The following is a 20,411-nucleotide window of genomic DNA, read 5'->3' as shown; positions in this document are numbered from 1 at the left end:
AGAACTATTTTTTTTTCTTGAATGGACAGATAGTAAATATCTTCGGCTTTGAGGTTCAGGACACAGAAACAAGGGTTTTATATATATATACACACACACTTAAAGTATATATATTTATATATAAATAAGTATATATACTTAAAATAATTTATAATGTTATCAATCTGCAATGTGAAAATAGTTTTTGCTAAATTCTATGAAAGCAGACATCCTGCTGGATTCAGTCCACAAATTGCAGTTTGTTAACTGCTATATTAGATTATATCCACTATACTTGCATCCTCATTATAGGCATCTTGCCTTGTGCATTTTAATTGAACAAATTTTTTTTTTTTGGGTCACACCCGGCATTGCTCAGGGGCTACTCCTGGCTCGGGGGACCATATGGGACACCGGGATTTGAACCAATGACCTGCATGAAATGCCTTACCTCCATGCTATCTCTCCGGCCCCATAATTGAACATATTTTTGTTGAGCTAGTGAATATTATAGTTAGAGATTTGGAACTCTTGCGCAAGAATGTTGAACTAAAGATAGATATTTGGGAGTGGTCATCAAACAGCAATTGAAAACTTGAGTAGATGAGATCACTTGGGAAGAATGTAAGAGAAGAGAGGAGCAAGAAAGAGCTTTTTTCTGTAATGCAAACTTCAGAATTAGTCATGACTAATTCAAAGGTTTTATAATATATAGTGTATTGCTTTGTACCTGCTTCTAATTGATATAAATAATTTGGCCATTTATGTATATAATTTTTTTCTGTTTTCTTCCCTTTGTTGTGATTTTGGGGATTGTATACTTGGTTGTAGTGCTTACACACAGTTAATTGTATTGTGCTAGGGGTCACACTTGTGATTGCTAAAAATTGGATTCATGGAACTTATTCATGCAGGGTAATTGTTTTACCCCTGAACCTTAGGGGTGATATGATTCTTTTGGATGAATAGTATGTCTTTTTCATTTGGAGATATGTGAAGGCAATAGATGTTTTTTCTTAGAACTTTCACTACCAGCAACTATTTTATAATAAAACAAGCTTAATAGAATTCTGCTTCTTAAAAGGCAAACCTGTCTTAAAAATAGTGACAAAACATCATATAACTTTCCCAATTATTTTCCCTATGTCTTCCAACTAACTGACTCTTCCTAAATATTATACTTATTTACATAATAAATAATTTAGATAATAAATCAGTGATCTAGTGAATAATCTAGTGGTCTTAAACTCTGCACAACTGTAGCAAATGAATTGAATCTAAGGTGGGGCTTGTCGGGATCTTAAATTGTTGCTGCTTTGTTAGTAGCAAAGGCAACAACTCAGACTTGTAAGTGGTATCTGAAGTGGAGAGCAGTCTAGGAAGACAGAGATATTGTAGAATCTGGTACTATCTCTTAGTTGATAGTGTCAGAATTGAGCTGAATTGAGCTAATTTCTTGGATGTCACTTAAATCCTTATTGAATTGCTTGTTGGTGTGGGGAAGTAGCTATGACACACCCTTGTTGGACTGGGTTTGGGAACATTGCATTTCACCCTAAAAAACCCAATTTATCACTGTAACTTTTAAAATGTTGACATATAATAAAAGAAGCATTAAATAAAATAACATACTGGATTTGGTAGTGTGTTAAAATAATTGTGTATTACCATTAGCCTTTAAATATAATACTGGCGATTAAAATTTTTATATTTACACATGTAATAAAATAATTATAAAATAGAATAATCAATCATTCTGCCAAGTGGGAGTACTATATACCTTATATGCACATATATTTATGCATATGGATATGCTTGCTGTATTTTATATATATATATATACATACACATAAATATACTATATGTATATGTATAATATTGGTGTACTACTTTTAGATATTTAAGTAATCTTTATTTTTCTTTTTAGACGATGCGAAGACACAGAAATGAAGTAACAGTTGAACTGCGAAAGGTAAGGTTGGTTTGCATTTAATAAAAGATGAGTTTTTTCCTATTAAAATGTGTGATTTGGATAGTGAAAATGTTATGGTAGATTAGTAATCATCTTAATCAAATAGCATAAAACATGTAATTAAATAGTTTATAATGATATATACTTACAGTATATTGAATTACTGTAATTCAGTTACATGAAATTCTCATATCTGATAAAGTTGTTCTTTTTTCTTTTTTTTTTTTTTTTTGTGTGGTTTTTTGGTCACACCCGGCAGTGCTCAGGGGCCACTCCTGGCTCCATGCTCAGAAATTGCTCCCGGCAGGCACGGGGGACCATATGGGACGCCGGGATTCGAACCGATGACCTTTTGCATGAAAGGCAAACGCCTTATCTCCATGCTATCTCTCCGGCCCCAGTTGTTCTTTTTTCTAAATATATTCTTCCTATGGACTATGCGCTCTAAAGATTTTATCTACTTTTTCATGGGAAAGTTTTACATATTTTTTAAGGAAACTTAGGGGGAAAACAAAGAATAACCTTATACCTTTATGAACAACAATTGTTGCTGCTATTTAAAATACATCACATTGGTTTCTTTGTTTTAGAATAATTTTAAATTTACTTTCACTAGATTGAGTTTTCCTGTAGGCATTTTAAAGAAAAGGTTTTTGCAGGTTGAAGAAATTCTATAGCACATACGTTGCTTGCTTTTTTTTTGGGGGGGGGGTTGGTTTTTGGGCCACACTGGCGGTGCTCAGGGGTTACTCCTGACTGTCTGCTCAGAAATAGCTCCTGGTAGGCACGGGGGACCATATGGGACAACAGGATTCGAACCAACCACCTTTGGTCCTGGATCGGCTGCTTGCAAATGCCGCTGTGCTATCTCTCCGGGCCCACATTGCTTGCTTTGAATGTTGTCAATCTGGGTTAAATTACCGGCACCACTTATGGCTGTTCAGGCTCCACCTGGAATGATCCTTAAGGTCAGAGCTAGGAATAATCCTTGAGCACTGTCCAGTGTGGCTCCAAACAATATAAACTAACAAGAAAAACCACTGAAGAAAATGTTTTAGCCCAGGGGTTTCAAACTCACGGCCCTCCATACATTTTGTGGCCCTGCCCTAGAGGAATCTTTTGTTTTGTTTTGTTTTAGTTGTTTGGGTCACACACCCCCAATGTTTAAGGTTTACTACTGATTTTGCACTCAAGGATCACCCTGAATTTGCCTCCTGCAGCCCCCAGGTAAATTGAGTTTGAGACCCCTATTTTAGCCAGTTAAAATGGTTTTCTTTCTATATGTATCTTTATAAAAGTAAACTTAACACTTAAAAATTAAAATACCTCCAAATATTTCATTTGTTTTAGATTAGATTCTTGTCTTGATCTAATTTGCTCCTAAAATTCCTATTTTCTACTGCCATTTTCGGGGGGGTGGGGAGGGTTGGGTCACACCTAGTGGCTCTGTGCTCAGAAATCACTTCTGGCAGGCTATTTCCAGCATATAGGATGCCAGGAGTCAAACCTGGGTTCGTCCTGTGTCAGATGTGTGCAAGGCAAAGGCCCTACCGCTATAGCCCCTCTACTGCCATTTAGAAACTTCAGTTTTAAATAGAAGGGAGATTTTTTAATTGATTTTTTTTTAATTTTTAATTATGAGAACAAAGATACAAAGAAAGAGGACAAGGTAAATTACAGTGGAAGGACAATCACCCATAAACAGAATTCTCAGTAGTCCCATTGCTGATATCTTAACTTTGAACTTTCAGCCAAAGAACATTAAGAAAAATAAAACAGAACCCATGTACAATTACTTTGTCCCTCAAGCCCCCAGATTGTAGTACATAATTATTTCTTAGCAGCACACAAAGCAATCTAAAGCCATAAAACTTATGTAACTCCTTACACATTGAAGGCAGAGTACTTTTTTACATTTCCATGCACATGCGTATTAGTTTAAGTTAACCTCAAAAGTTTAAGTGGGTTGTTTTTCTTAAGAATTAGAGTCAAAGGAGCACATTAAAAACGGTGTTAGAGTGGCAATTATTGTTTGCATAGGCCCACCAAATATGAGGGACATGGAAAGGAAAAGCCTTGGCCTAAATACAAGGAGACCCTACCCCTGAAGTTTCCTGGCATAAGACCAACTCTAGGCTCCAGGCAAACTAGTTTGCCCAATCCAGGTCATTGTCTGTAGTGCCAGTACACTTTTATTTTTCACACAGTCATTTTAATGTGCCTATGCAAATAAGGAACAATGCCAAGTGGCGTTATCAGCGCATATGGGGGCCATAAGAACAAGTCCAACAATCCCCATGACATGGTTCAGTCATAAGCAATAAACTGAGGGACTCTTCTACCAAAATTTCTTATTGAACAGCTCACAAAGAGAAGACAAGATAAAAAGTGGGTAGAATCTTTACGGTAAAAAAATATTTAGAAAGAGTTATAGCTGTTAAAGAAAATACACCTAAAATATTCAAAAGACATATGTGTCCATTTTATGTCTTTTGAAATAGTTGGTGGTTGTTAAATCCAACGCGCGACTTTGGTCTGTGATTAGGACTGTGTAGCACTGAAGTTAAAAAGGGTAAATGTGGGGTACTGATGGTTGAGGTGAGAGAGTTAAGGAGTAATAATGAGCTTTGTAGGAGGGGTGTGCGAAAGGGCAGAATCTGTTGGGGCAGGAGGTCGATCTTGGTGCCTAACAAAGAACTGAATAAAGAGTGTTAATTGAGGGGAAGATAACGAATCTGTATTGGGAGATGAGGGAGTAGAAGGGACTCTGGTGTGGGGGAGGTGAAATGTATCAGAGGGGCTATATACATTGTATAGATGAATTGTTTATGGATTAGGCTTGGCAGTCAAAGAGGACCACTATATAGGAAGTCACGTCTACATATACACTGATTTTAGAGACCTATTTGAATATTATCCTCCAAATCTAGGAAATTCCATTTTTTTTCCTAGAAACAGTCGAGAATTAAGAATATTTTTGGGTGTTGTTAAAAGGTATATATGTCGCCCAGGTGCTTTTGAAAATGAATACTAGTAAGAAAAAACTTCTGAATGGGGGTCCAGTATACATAGGGGAGGAATTTCTCTCCCCCACCCACCCCCCAGGGCCCAATTTACCAGGCATGGCCCTGAAGACCAGTCTGGCGTGGGGGGAATCTCAGTCCCCTGGACTAAGTGGTCAGCCCAGGGGGCCTATGGCTAGCTGTCCTGCCCAGAGCCCCCAACATACCAGTAGAAGACACCAGAAGTCCTGGCATGTTGAGTGAGAAGGAAAATCTTTTGTTTTGTTTTTGTTTTTGTTTGTTTTGGGGCCACACCCAGTGGTGCTCAGGGGTTATACCTGGCTGTCTGCTCAGGAATAGCTCCTGGCAGGCACGGGGGACCATATGGGACACCGGGATTCGAACCAACCACCTTTGGTCCTGGATCGGCTGCTTGCAAGGCAAACACCACTGTGCTATCTCTCGGGGCCCGAGAAGGAAGATTCTGAAAGTTCACACTATTTTTGTGAGTTAATGGAACTGAACAGACATGGGTATTTAATTACTTTAAAAAGTATTCATTTAGGGGCCGGAACAGTGGTGCAAGCAGTAGGGTATCTTCTTTGCACACGCTAACCTAGGACGGACCGTGGTTTGATCCTCCAGCATCCCACATGGTCCCCCAAGCCAGGAGCAATTTCTGAGCGCATGGCCAGGAGTAACCCAAGCTTGCATCACCAGGTGTGGCCCAAAAGCAAAAAAAAAAAAAAAAGGTATTGTTTAATAGCCACTTTGTGTTACAAATTTTTGCCCAGAACCAATAATATAGTCATTGTTTTTTTATTTGGTTTTTTTTTGTGGGGGAGGGGAGGCACACCCGGTGACAATCAGGGGTTACTTCTGGCTCTGCACTCAGAAATTTTGCTCCTGGCAAGCTCCACAGGCCATATGGGAAGCCGGGAATCAAACCCAGGTCTGTCCTGTGTCACCCGTGTGCAAGGCAAACGTCCTGCCGCTGTGCTATCTCTTCGTATTTAGATATAGATATATAGATTCTGGAATCCTTCTAGAATCCTACGCCTTCCTTTTTATCTTTCAATTAAATTTATAGGTTCAGAGTAATTTCCATTTCTAAATTTCATGGATATGGTTGTATTAACAGTATCGATTCACAATCATTTTCAAGTTTTTTTAGATTCTTGGGTCATTTGGAATAGAAAAATGAACTGGTCTTAATTAAGTTAAGATTTCATTAAATTAAGGTGAGTACCTTGCCAATTTTAACATTTTGAACTTATTGTTTTTTCCTGTTTAATATACATACAAAAAGTTTTCAGTGTATAATCTGATGAGTTTTCACAAAGTCAGTGCATCTGGGTAACATCATACATCAAGATAGAAAACACGAGAGCCCAGGATATGGTTTTAGTGTTAGATAGAGCACCTTCTTAGCTCCAAGGCCTTGTGGTCAAGTCTCCCTACACCACTTGCCTCTGGTAAGGTTCATATTTTTAAAAAAAAAATTAAAGGGCCAAGTGAGGCAAATATGACACTTGCCTTGTTGCTGACCCAACTTCATTATTGACACCATATATGTTATCTCAGTACCATCAGGAAAAATGTATAAACTTGGTCAGGTAAGAATCATAAAACAAAAAAAGAGGAGAGCAAGGGAAATTATTTTTAACCTAAGGCCCCTTCCACTTCCTACTTTTCCCCTCAAATAACCATTGTCCTGATGTCTAACATTACACTATAGATTATTACATATGCTTAACTTCATAGAAATAGAATAGTGTATACCCTTTTTTCTTTGATTTATATTCAAAATATAATCACTGGAAGTGTTTATTTCTTTCAGTATTATATTAACTATCCCCAAATGTGAACCTTTACTTTCCTTTAACTTTTCTTATTTGAAATATAAAGTAAGAATCTTGGGGCCAGAGCAATAGTACAACAGTGGGGCATTTGCCTTACATGTGGCCAACCCAGGAGGGACCCCGTCGATTCCCGGCATCCCATAAGGTGCCCTGAACCTGCCAGGATCGATTTCTGAGCGCAGAGGCAGGAGTAACCCCTGAACACTGCTGGGTGTGACCAAAAAAACAAACAAAAATAATAAAGTAAAACTCTTGAATTCCTCCTGAGAATTCTCTTGTTTAAACTTTTTGTCCTTCTGGTATGCTTATAAGTCTAAGCTGACCACTTACATTAATATTATATTGTTCTTCTATAGTTGTGATTTTTGTTTGCTTATATTTTGGCACAAGAGATTGAACTTTGGGTCTTGTACATGCAGAGCATGTATGATCATCGGAGTACATTTCTTTTTTTGGTTACCTTAACACAGAGGTTCCCATATTATATGACGTACCACCCCCTTCTCATTAAAAACAAAAAAGTCACTTGATTTTTCCTTGGGTATGTACTTTGAGGGAATAAATAGAAAGTGCCCGCAGTCATACCTGAGGTTCCTACAGCCTGATGATTTGTTTGCACACCAGAAACACACAGTACTGCCATAGTGATCTATCACATTTTCCCCCTCCAGAGAACATTAGTTTTTTTCCAGTTATTGCTGATAGTTCCTAAAATAGAAAGACTGAAAGTGAAGTTAACTAAAGAAATCTTAAGCAATTCCTTATTTCACATTTCAGAATTCTCTGAGAAAGCAGCAGAAATTTAACCCTTCTTAAAACAAAACCTAAACTTCAGTCAGAACTTGATTTTGATGTAATTCTATTAAGGGGCAGGAAACACTTCAAGAAATAATTTCTCCCCTTTACAGAGGGGAGGATTATCTGGATTGTCTGGTTGTCTGCTTAGGGACTACTATTTTTTTTTTTTTGGTTTTGTTTCTGTTTTGGGACCACACCCAGTGGTGTTCAGGGTTACTCCTGGTTCTGCACTCAGAAATCATTTCTGTCAGGCTTGGGAGACCAACTGAGATGCAAGGATCTAATATGGGTCGACCACTTTGCTATCTCTCAGTCCCAAAAGGTTAATTTATTTTTTCCTTTTGGTTTTGAAACTACACCCAGTGGCACTCGGGTTATTCTTGACTGTGCTCAGAAATCACTTCTGGCAGGCTCAGGAGACCATTATGGAATGCCAGGATCCAACAAGGGTCAGGCATATGCAAGGCAAATGCCCTACCCACTTTGCTGTCACTCCTGAGTACTAAGCAGTACTACTCTTTGCTTAGTACTCAGGGACCATTCTAGGTGGTATTTGGAGAAGGAATCCTTAGTGATGCCAGGAATAGAACCATTTATCTAAAGAAAATATAAAATAATTTTTAATAACAAAACACAAAAACTGAAAAAAAAATGAGTATTTTAAAATAATGTCCAGGAGAAAATAGTACAGAGTAAGGTGTTTACCTTGGATGTAGTTTTGATTCCTGGCACTGCGTGGTCTCCCTAGTACCACTGGGAATGGCCCCCTCAAGCAAGCTAGCACTAATTCTTGGGTATGGTTCAACTCTCTTCCCTAATTGAAAAGAAGTCAAATAGGGGCTGGAGAGATAGTACAGTGGCTTTTGCCTTGCAAGCAGCTGATCCAGGACCTAAGGTGGTTGGTTCGAATCCTGGCATCCCATATGATTCCCCCGTGCCTGCCAGGAGCTATTTCTGAGCAGATAGCCAGGAGTAACCCCTGAGCACTGCCGGGTATGGCCCAAAAATCAAAAAAGAAAAAAAGAAAAGAAAATTCAAATAAAACAAGTTAGACTTTTTATTTATTTTGTTTTTGTTTTTGGGTCATACCTGGCAACACTCAGGGGTTACTCCTGGCTCTGTGCTCAGAAATTGCCCCTGGCAGGCTCAGAGGATCATATGGGATGCCGGGATTCAAACCATGGTCGGTCCTGGGTTGGCTGCTTGCAAGGCAAACGCCCTACCACTGTGCTATCTCTCTGGCCCACTTTTTTATTTATTTTGAAGGGAGGGTTTTGCCACACTCAAAAGAGATCAAGGCTACTCTTGGGTTTTGCTTCTCCTTGCATTACTCATATTCTGGGATTGAACTCTAGTCAGCTGCATGCAAGGCAATCAACTCTATTCCTATATAATTTTAACAGCCCTAAGGCTTTTTAATAGCAGAATGACTTATCAGATTTTGGTGCAGAGTCTTAACAGTTACATGTAGTGGTCTGAAGCTAAATCCTTAAAAGGTTTTAATAATACGAAAAGTCAATGATAAGGGCCAGAAAGATAGCATTGTGGTAGGGTGTTTACCTTGCACACAGCAGACCTAGGACGGATGGATGGTGGTTTGAATTCTGGCATCAGATATGGTCCCCTGAGCCTGACAAGAGTGATTTCTGAGCACAGAGGCAGGAGTAATCCCTGAGTGCTTCCTTGTTTGATGATCAAAAACAAAAACAAAGTCAATGGGGGCCAAGACAATAGCACAGCAGTAGGGCATTTGACTTGTACACAGCTGACCCATGACAGACCTGGGTTCAATCCCTGGCATCCCCAAGCCAGGAGCGATTTCTGAGCATCACCAAGTGTGGCCCAAAAAACCAAGAGTAAGGTTTTGGAATAGTTAAATACTATAGGATGAATAGCCATACTACCTAGCAGTCATGTCATTTCAGAAATGTTGGTGTTGGCGAGGAAGGTCTATTTGTGACCCTTTCCCCTTAAGACTTTACTCACAAGCTACTTTTTGGGGAGTGGGTGGATTTGCTTTGAGACCTCCCAGTGATTTTGGGACCACTAGGATGGCAGTTCAGTACTAAGGACTGAAGTTGCTGGCCTGGCAGTGCCAAAATTTGGACTGCCTCTTCTTTAACAGGATGGGTGATTCCTGTACTCAGGAATGAATCCTGGTGATTCTCAGGGGACCCTACTTGGCACTAGGGACCAAACTGCAATAGACATTTAAGAGACATGCCGCTTGATATAAAAGTGTAAGTTTAAAATTATTGGTTTGTCAGTTTTAGTTGGAATCTAAATCTCTCCCAAACTCAGTCTTCTAAAATAATAGTCATTTAATTTAGCTGGTAATTCTGTGAGTTGGTAGAGTGGTTCTTCTGGTCTGGACCAGTTCAGCTGATATTTCCTGGGCTCTTCTGGTCAGTTGATGGCTTAGTTGGTGACTGATCAAAAATGATCTCATTTAAGGTTCCTTTTTTTTTTTTTTTTTTTGGTTTTTGGGTCATACCCGACAGTGTTCAGGTGTAACTCCTGGCTCCAGGCTCAGAAATCGCTCCTGGTAGGCTCAGGAGACCATATGGGATGCCGGGATTTGAGCCAATGACCTTCTGCATGAAAGGCAAACGCCTTACCTCCATGCTATCTCTCCTGCCCCAGTTATTTTATTTTTTAAAGTTAATTGCTTTTCGCCCTTTCTTATGGTTGTGATGACCCAAGGTGTGGCACACTTTGTGGATATTGCCAAAGCCACAAGTAGTGGCACCACCAGAATTGTACTTGACATATGGGACAGTGCCAGCATTTGAATGTAAGACTTTCTACCTGCATGACAGGCACTCTGTCCCTAAATTCTTGAATTTATTGCTATTGCATGGGTCCTTGGTTGTCCTCACCTAACCTCAGCTGACAACAAGCCTTGCTCAAAATTCATTTGTTTGCTTTAATATTGCCAGCATACAAGAGAGGACATGCTTGGATGTGTAAGCACTTTATTATGTCCACTTGATTAATATGCCATTACCAAATCAAATCACATAACCACACCTAGACTTTGTTTTAAACTATCCAAGAGATACAAGAAGGAAAAGTATGTTTTGTTTTGTTTTGGCAAACAGTTTGTACAATTTGAAGATGAGCAGTTTTATGCCAGTAAATTCGAAAATGTAGAAGCTGTCAATTACATAGTAGAAATAAGTAAAAATTCATTGAGAAGACTCATGAAGAAATGGAAAACATAAAGCAAATTAAAAATAATTAAAGAAGGGGCCAGAGAGATAGCATGGAGGTAAGGTGTTTGGCTTCCATGCAGAAGGTCGGTGGTCCGAATCCTGGCATCCCCTATGGTCCACTGAGCCTGCCAGGAGCAATTTCTGAGCACAGAGCCAGGAGTAACCCTGAGAGCTGCCAAGTGTGACCCAAAAACAAAAAACAAAATAATAATAATAATAATAATGATAATTAAAGAAGTCATATGATCAGACAAAACGTTCAAGGAACAGATCATTTCAGCCTTGTTAAATAATTTCAGAGAAAGTGAAGCTGATCATACTTCATGATTCATTTACTGAGGCTACAAAACCATCATTCCAAGAACTGGGCAAGATAGTATGAAAAATGCTTACAGAGATAAGCTAGCAAATTAATTTCACTTATGAGCATAGGTTAGAAAAATCCTAAACAGAATATTAGTAATGTAAACCCATTAATGAATATAAATATATATTTAAATTCCAGTAAGGGTTTATTCCAGGACTTGGCAAGTTTTCAAGTTTAACCTTGTAAGATTTTAAGATTTTAATCTTAAGATTTTAACAGACAAATCGCTTTACCACATTTACAAATGAAATGTTAAAATTACAGTTTATTTCTATAAATGTGGAAGAAGCACAAAATTTGATAAAAAATCAAGCACTCACTTATGGTTAAAAAAAAGGTAAAAGAAAAAGGTATGAGAAAAATCAGGAATAGAAAGAAATTTTATTACAGAAACGGTGTCTGCCCAAAAGAGATAGCATTGTTTAGGATTCTGCTGGAATTGGATATTTGGTTTTTTTTAATTATCTTTATTTAAAACACCTTGATTACAAATATGATTGTAGTTGTATGATTACAGTCATGTAAAGAACACCCCCTTCACCAGTGCAACATTCCCACCACCAGTTGCTCAGATCTCCCTCCTCCCCACCCCACCCACACCAGTACACGAGACAGGCTTTCTATTTCCCTCATTCATTCACATTGTTACGATAGTTTTCAGTGTAGTTATTTCTCTAACTGTACTCATCACTCTATGTGGTGAGCTTCATGTCAAGCGCTGCACCTACATGGGTAAATGGGGGAATAATGGTTGGGACTGAGGCAGTAAAAGATTAGAAATGAGCTTTGTAGGGCAGTAACAGGGTCACAATACAAGATGGATATTATGCATATATAAATTATATGCATATAATACTATCAATATATATTGTATGTGTGGGGACACTAGCCCCCGCATGGTTTTTGAAATGGAGACCAAGGAGCAAAAATTTCCAGTGACTGTCTCAACATAAACCAGTGCTGCAATGGCCCGCCCTCCTTCCAAAGCACATTCCCATTAGTGTAGAGAGAGGTAGCGGGAAAGCCTGATGACCCCTATAGAGTCCACCTGGACCGGCACCCAGGGAAGGCCTGGAGTCCAGGGGAGAAAGGGGGATGGCTGGGGGCCTGCCAAGCCTCCAAGCACTCCCCAGGCTAGAGAGAAGGCTTCCGGCATGGTGCCTCCCCAAACCCCATACCTGGCAAGAGCTGGCCTCCAGAATCAAAGGGGAAACCGGAAACCAGATATCTGCCTTCCTCCTCCCCATGCACCTCCCCCCTGGAGTACGGAGGGAGGGGGAAGCCTGAGGACCCCTAAAGTCCACCTGAACCCCGTGCCAGAGGCCTTCTCTCTAGCCTTGGGAATGCTGGGAGGCTTGGCAGGTCCCCAGCCATCCTCTTTCTCCCCTGGACTCCAGGCCTTCCCTGGGTGCCAGCTCTGATGGCCAGAAGTGGGTTCAGGAATTGGATATTTGTGTGTAAAGGAATTTTTGTTGTATTGTAATTTGATTGGATTTAATAATTATTTTTGGTTATTTCATATTACAGAGGGTTTTTTTGGTTTTGTTTTTTGGGGCCACACCTCGTGGTGCTCAGGGCTTATTCCTGGCTCTGCGCTCAGAAATTGCCCCTGGCTTGGGGGACCATATAATATCCAGGGATAGAACCCGTGTCCGTCCTGTGTCATCCGCATGCAAGGCAAACACCCTACCACTAGGCTACAACTCTGGCCCTGCAGTTTTAAAATTATGTGTTTTAAATATTTTAAAATTATTACAGATAACAAGTACAGTGCATGAATTTTTTTATTTTGAAATTCATACTGCAAGAATAGTAAAATCACTATATACCATCAGTCTACCTACCTTCATCATTCATCATTCATATTTTCTTATTTTTACCTTATCCTTCCTAATATATATGTAAAATTAGAGATTACATATAGATATGTGTTAATTAGAAGCCATTTAAATTGCAGGCATGATTACCTTCTGTAAACTTTCCCATGTAATGGCATTATATTTGCCAAATTTAACATAGATAAATTTCTGCTGATTAATCCATTTTTCTGTTTATTCTCAGTAAAGTCCTTAATAAATTCAAGATCTAGTCCAGGATTATATAATATATTATGTTCTCAAGTTGCTTTACTCTCCTTCAACGCGATAGTTCCTCAATCTTTATCTTTTTAAAGAGTACAAATTATTTTTTTCTTAGAATGGCAAACTTGGTTTTTTCTGTTTTCTCAGATTATTGCTGTTGTAATAGTAGAGTAGCAGTAGTAATAGTATTTTGACCAGTATCATCACAGAAGTAATGTTTTTTTCAGTGCTTTGGATCACAAGATTCATAATATATATTTGTCCTTTTTTTGGTTGATATTTGCCATTTGGTTAAGAAACTAACAAGTTTCCCCACTTTAAATTAATAAATATTTTGTATGGAGCCACTTGACTATAAAATATCAGTTTGTACATTCCATTATCTGTGAGATGTGTTTATTTTATAATAATAAAGAATCGGGGCTAAATCAATAGCGCAGCGGTAGGGAGTTTGCCTTGCATGCAGCAGACCCAGGACAGACCTCAGTTCGATCCCCAGTGTCTCATATGGTCCCCTAAGCTAGGAGCGATTTCTGAGCACAATGCCAGGCATAACTGCTGAGCATCACCAGGTGTGGCCCAAAAACCAAAAATAAAAAAGATAATACAGAATCATTTGTAGCATTAAAGTATGCTGTAAGTGGAAATTGATGATCTGATAACGAGTTTATAATAATCTTATTATAGTGTAATAATTTTTTGTATTTGTTTAAATATGCTCATATTATACATATGTACATAGGGACTGAGGCTGCCCTGCTACTCAGCTCTGCAGTGCTGGGAATTATCTTCTTTGGCAGTGGTTTACACCCACTCGTTTCCAGGGGCTCCCAGTCTGTACTCAGCAATGCTTAGGGGACTGTGTGAAACCCCAGCATCCCATATAGTTCCCCAAGTCTGCCAGGAGCGATTTCTCAGTGCAGAGCCAGGAGTAACCCCTGAGAGCTGCCAAATGTGGCCTAAAATTCAAGAGAGAGAGAGAGAAAGAGAAATCTACTGAAATCTTACCATTTGAACATTTAACTCTTCTATTAATTTGTCTTTATAAATTGTCTCATTTGTATTTTAGAAGGTAGGAAAATTTTAGTTTCTATTTATTGACTGTTCTGACTTATCTCACATATCGATTTTGTTAGGATTATTTTCCCCCTCCAATTCATGTTTTTTAATAATCTTAATAGTCTGAGTCACTCTTTGCTTATGAGCCTATGTGTAGCCAGGAGCAATGAATAGATCAAAGTTAGCCTACTACTTGAAATGTATTTGCTAGACTTTTATAAAGATAATGCATACCAAATTTAAATCCTTTCTAAAGGTTGTAAAGTACTATACAAACAGTTGATACTTAATAAATTTGTGTGTGTGTGTGTGTGTGTACATGATTGTATGTGAAACTGGACTCTAGTTACTTCTGTTACCAAAGCCATAATATGAAGAACGCACATTTAATTCATATCCTTTTATAGGAGATTCAGCTAAAGGATAGTTCATTGTTTTTTAACTATTCACTGATTACTTTTCAGAACAAAAGAGATGAACACTTACTGAAAAAAAGAAATGTCCCCCAGGAGGAGAGTTTGGAAGACTCAGATGTTGATGCTGATTTTAAAGCAGTAAGTTTCCTTGTTTTTAAAAAGTGCATTTTTAAAGTAATTTATTTAATAACCAGAGAATTTCATTTTTAATATAAGGCCAATTTATAACCTTTTCTAAACTATTTCTTTTTCTATTTAAGCAAAATGTAACACTAGAAGCTATATTACAGGTATGTTATTTATTGAATATCCTCATTTTGAAGTTTTTTGAAATGGATTTTCTCTTTAATTTCTGAAATTTGATTTGTTGTTGCAGAATGCCACAAGTGATAACCCAGTGGTCCAGTTGAGTGCTGTGCAAGCTGCAAGGTAAAATACCTCTTCATCTAGAATGACAATTTTGTCATACCTAGGATATCTTATAGTTTACATTTTAGTTACCATTTACTATTTGTTAATAGCTGAGACATGATTGCAATTAATTTTTAGTATTTCTTTTTATAGAAAGCTGTTATCCAGTGACAGAAATCCACCAATTGATGATCTAATAAAATCTGGAATTTTACCAATTCTAGTCAAATGTCTAGAAAGGGATGATAAGTAAGTATTTTGATTTCTTTATCTATTTACAGTTAATTAAAATTCTAGGATTGTTATTTAGTCAATAAGTATGGTTAAACATAGTGCATGTTCCAGTTCTCAAATATGCATTTTAGAGTAATTTTTTGTGTGTGATCAGCAAAATGGTTCACTTTATATTTTATCAAGTTTGTGATTTAGAAGATGCTAGGAAAAAATTAGCTTCTATTTGCTATTCTTACTTATTTATTGATTTTATTTGTTAGTTGGTGGTTTTTTTTTTTTGTTTTCATTTTATAGAACAACCCAAATAGTCTTTGAGTCACTCTTTGGTTATGAGTCTATATATAGATTAACCTCATGACTGAGTCAACATGAATGATTTCCAGAACTCAGAAGCTCTTTCTTACCCTGGAAAGATTTCATCTGATCCACTGAGCTTCTGCAAAGTCTTTGAGAACTCCAGCCATGGATAACACTAGTTATCGAACACTATGCTTTATTATTATAAAGTAAGGGAATAGGCGGTGAATGGAGAGAGAGAACTGCAGGTAGGGAGCTTACCTTGCACATGCCTGACCTGCATTTGATCCTCAATAGCCTATATGGTTTCCCTTGTACCATCAGGAATGATCCCTGAGTCTACTATACTCAGGAGTGGACTACTCAGCCAGGAGTAACCCCTGAGCATCACCTGTTGTGCCCACAATTAAAAAATAAAATAAAAAGGTGAGGGGTGGGTTATACATACCCAGAATAAATAATGAAAAGGTACTATTTTGAGTTACTAGCCTCATTTAATAATAGAAATAACCGATTTCTATTGATATTTAGAAACAAAATGTTTTAAAATACCTTAAACCGTACACATTTGAATTAACTAGGGGGAATATCAGTTTGAACTGCAAATTAATTCAAAACAAATTCTGGCTTTGTTTATGAGCATTTAGACTGAACTTTAGAGTTTTCTGCACCTGGTTAGTGAAGAGATTTTCTATTGGCTAGATTAAAAAAAATGGCATATAAACTATTGTACCAAGGTTTCTGGCTTCTATTGTGTGCTATAACCGTCCCTCCAAAAGTTGTTAGCACTTTTTCTTTAAAAAGGAAAAACTGGGGCTGGAACAATAGCAAAGTGGGTAGGGCGTTTGCCTTGCACGTACTAACCTGGATGGACCTGGGTTCTATCCCCCAGCATCCCACATGGTCCCCCCAAGCCTGACAGAAGTGATTTCTGAGCACAAAGCCAGGAGTAACCCCTGAGTACCGCTGGTTGTGGCCCCAAAACCTAAATAAGTGTTTAAAAGAAAATTAGGGGCCAGAGTGGTGGCACAAGCAGTAGGGCATCTGCCTTGCACGAGCTAACCTAGGACGGACTGTAGTTCAAACCCCCAGCATCCCATATGGTCCCCCAAGCCAGGAGCAATTTCTGAGCACAGAGCCAGGAATAACGCCTGTCACTGGGTGTGCCCTCCCCCCCCAATTTTTTTTGTTAAAGAAAAAAAAAAACCTATATTTTATATGGCAAAGAAATAAGTAAAAGTTACTTTTCAGCTGTTTTACAATTCTATTCTGCCTCCACCGTTAGGAATTCCCCACTCCCCTCACATTTTTTTTTTAATTTTTGGGCCACACCCAGCAGCGCTCGGTTTAATCCTGGTTCTTTGCTAAGAAGTCACTCCTGGCAGGCTCAGGGGACTATATGGGATGCTGGGGGTTGAACCCGAGTCAGCCATGTGCAAGGTAAGCACCCTACCTATTGTGCTATCCCGCCGGCCCCCTTTTTGTTCTTGATTTGCTTTTCTTTTGTTTCCCTTTTAGGCCTTAGCATAGACTACTTTGTGTAGGTATACCTCTGAAACATAGCACATAGACTAAAAATATACTAATATTTACGGACCTGTTTAACTACAGTCTAGAGCAAAATAAAAAGTGCTTCATGAATTGGAATTTATGGGTTTGTCGTATAATTTTTTGTTATAAAATATCATAAACTTTGGAGCCAAGTAGACCCTTGGTTTAAATCCAGTGTTCAACTATTGACCAAAATCTAAGAGACTTTGAGCTTCAGATACATGATCTATAAAATTTTGGTCATTGAACAAGAATTGAAATGTACATATAAAACATTTTACACAATATGAATCATTAAGTGTTCATAATGTATTATGTAATAAATTTTAATGCATTTTCTCTTCACATATCTTAGAAGATTTATATCTGTTTTTTTAATAATATCTTTATAAAGCACCATGATTACAAACATGATTATACTTGGGTTTCATTCATAAAAAGAACACCCTCCTTCTTTCTGTTTTCTTATTTAAGGGCCTCATTATTATTTTATAGTGAGAGAGAGAAGATGGGGAGGAGAGAAGAGAGAAATATGTGTATTTGAGAAAGGATAGGCTTCTACAGAGTGGAAATAGGCAAGCAAAGAAGCTAGAGAGACAAACGAGAGAGATGCATTTAAGGGAGAACATGGGCTTGAATTCAGAACAAGCCTTTTGTTTACTTTTTGCCAAAATATTTGATGTTCTATTGTCCTGTATTCATCTTTTAACCTTAATGCTTTCTCTACCTCTGTGAATAGCAAGCTCTTAAATACTTTAATTTATCTAATTTTTGTGTGTGTGTGTGTGGGCGGGTGTTACTCCTGCTCTGCACTCAGGAATTACTCCTGGTGGTACTTGGAGAACCACCATATGGGATGCTGGAGATCTAATCTTGGTCGGCTACATGCAAGGCGAACACCCTACCTGCTGTCTATCGCTCCAGCCCCTTATCTTTTTTAAATAAATAACTTTATTTCTTTGGTTTATATTCATTTCTTCTAATTCCCTAATCTTTGATTCTCCCTAGTGGCCTGCTTACCTTCAAATTCTATGTATAGGAATGTACAACCTTTCAGTCAGCTATGCTAAGTTGATGTACATCAACTTTTTCTTTTCTTTTTTTTTATAATTATCTTTATTTAAACACCATGATTACAAACATGATTATAGTTGTATGATTACAGTCATGTAAAGAACACCCCCCTTCACTGGTGCAACATTCCCACCACCAATTTCCCAGATCTCCCTCCTCCCCACCTCCCTACACCTGTACTCGAGACAGGCTTTCTACTTCCCTCATTCATTCACATTGTTATGATAGTTTTCGGTGTAGTCATCTCTCCAACTGCACTCATCACTCTATGTGATGAGCTTCATGTCCTGAGCTGCACCACCAGCCCTCATCTCTCTTGTCTCTGAGATACTGTTAAAAATGTCCTTCATTTTTCTTAAAGCCCATAGATGAGTGAAACCATTCTGCGTCTTTCTCCCTCTGACTTACTTCACTCAGCATAATAGATTCCATGTACATCGATGTATAGGAAAATTTCATGACTTCATCTCTCCTGATGGCTGCATAGTATTCCATTGTGTATATGTACCACAGTTTCTTTAGCCACTCATCTGCATCAACTTTTTCTTAAACCTCCCTGTACCTATAACCTTTATAATTCTTTTTTTTTTTTTTTTTGGTTTTTGGGCCACACCCGTTTGACGCTCAGGGGTTACTCCTGGCTATGTGCTCAGAAATCGCCCCTGGCTTGGGGGGACCATATGGGACGCCGGGGGATCGAACCGCGGTCCGTTCCTTGGTAGCGCTTACAAGGCAGACACCTTATCTCCAGCGCCACCTTCCCGGCCCCAACCTTTATAATTCTGTCTTGCCTACTGTTCATTCCAACTTTATTCAATATACGCTACATTTTAGTAATGCTATGTATATACATATATACACACATATACACATACATCTATAGTATATAAACAATAAATTCCAAGTTTTTATTTTCAAGTTTCATTTTCTTCGTTTGGTAATATTCTGTATGTGTGTCTATGGATTTTTCTTTTTGGTTTTTGGTAATATTCTATATGTGTGTCTATAGATTTTTCTTTTTGGTTTTTGCTTGGGGTATCTTGACTGCATTCATGGAAGCTGAGGATCTAACTGGGCTTGGCCAAGTGCAAGGCAAACATCTTACTTACACCTATTAATTCTGGTTTCCTAAATTCTTTTTTTTTTTTTTTTATTAATTATTTTTTTTATTATTTTAATTATGACAACAAAGATGCAAAGAAAGAGGACAGGGTAAAGTTACAGTGGAAGCCCAATCACCCATAAACAGGATTCTCAGTAGTTCCATCGATGATATCCCAGCCTTGAACTTTCAGCCAAAGAACATTAAGAAAAACAAAACTGAACCCATGTACAATACAATTACTTTGTCCCTCAAATCCCCAGTTGTAGTACATATTGTTTCTTAGCAGCACACCATATAATCTAAAGATATTAGACTTATGTAACTCTTTAAACATTGAGGGCAAAGTACATTTATCTAGTTCCATGCACATGCTTACTAGTTTAAGTTAACCTCAAAAGTTTTAATGGGTTGTTTTTCTTAAGGATTGGAGTCAAGAGAACATAGTAAAAAACGATATTAAAGTGGCATTTGTTTGCATAGGCCCACCAAAACATAAGGGACATGGAAAGACAAATTATGGTCTAAATACATGGAGACCCTACCCCTGAAGTTTCCTGGCACAGGACTGACTCTAGGCTCCAGGCAAACTAGTTTGTCCAATTCAAGTCATAGTCTGTAGTGGCAATACACCTCCATTCCTCACATAGTCTCTGTTGTTGGTATCATTCTTCTGTATTAAAGATCCTGGAGTCTGCATATCCCATATTGCAGTCAGGATGGTGCAGAGCATCCTCTCGTTTCACCTCACACTTAAGGGGCAATAGAGAGAACCATGTCCTGTAGAGCAGGTCATCGTTGTTGTCATGTCTTCTCGCAGGTCATTGTTGTTGTCACGTCTTCTCAGTGTAAACGGAAGTGTCTTATTAGGAGGTCGATGTCACACCCTCGGTAGTGTCTTTCCTGGTAGAGGACTGCTTCCAACTGTTGCTATAAAAGACCTTGGATGTTTCGTAGATAGCTTGCCTGGTTCCAGCGTGAATGGAGAATG

At 38.3% G+C, this 20,411-nt stretch overlaps 2 protein-coding genes across 2 annotated transcripts in view; both read left to right on the top strand.

Annotated features, from left to right (window-relative positions):
• EBPL (EBP like) overlaps window positions 1-20,411 on the top strand; it is a 550,113-nt gene that overhangs the window by 420,823 nt on the left and 108,879 nt on the right. The window lies entirely within an intron of this gene.
• Window positions 1-20,411, top strand: part of KPNA3 (karyopherin subunit alpha 3) — a 104,971-nt gene that overhangs the window by 33,118 nt on the left and 51,442 nt on the right. Inside the window, exons 2-6 of the mRNA XM_049778791.1 lie at window positions 1,907-1,951; window positions 14,800-14,889; window positions 15,012-15,041; window positions 15,128-15,180; window positions 15,316-15,411. Of these exons, the coding sequence (XP_049634748.1) occupies window positions 1,907-1,951; window positions 14,800-14,889; window positions 15,012-15,041; window positions 15,128-15,180; window positions 15,316-15,411 (314 nt within the window). The remainder of the gene's footprint in view (window positions 1-1,906; window positions 1,952-14,799; window positions 14,890-15,011; window positions 15,042-15,127; window positions 15,181-15,315; window positions 15,412-20,411) is intronic.

Source organism: Suncus etruscus, chromosome 8 (assembly GCF_024139225.1).
Source record: "Suncus etruscus isolate mSunEtr1 chromosome 8, mSunEtr1.pri.cur, whole genome shotgun sequence".
In the NCBI taxonomy this organism is placed as follows: Eukaryota; Metazoa; Chordata; class Mammalia; order Eulipotyphla; family Soricidae; genus Suncus; species Suncus etruscus.
This window is presented reverse-complemented; position numbering and strand designations above follow the sequence as displayed.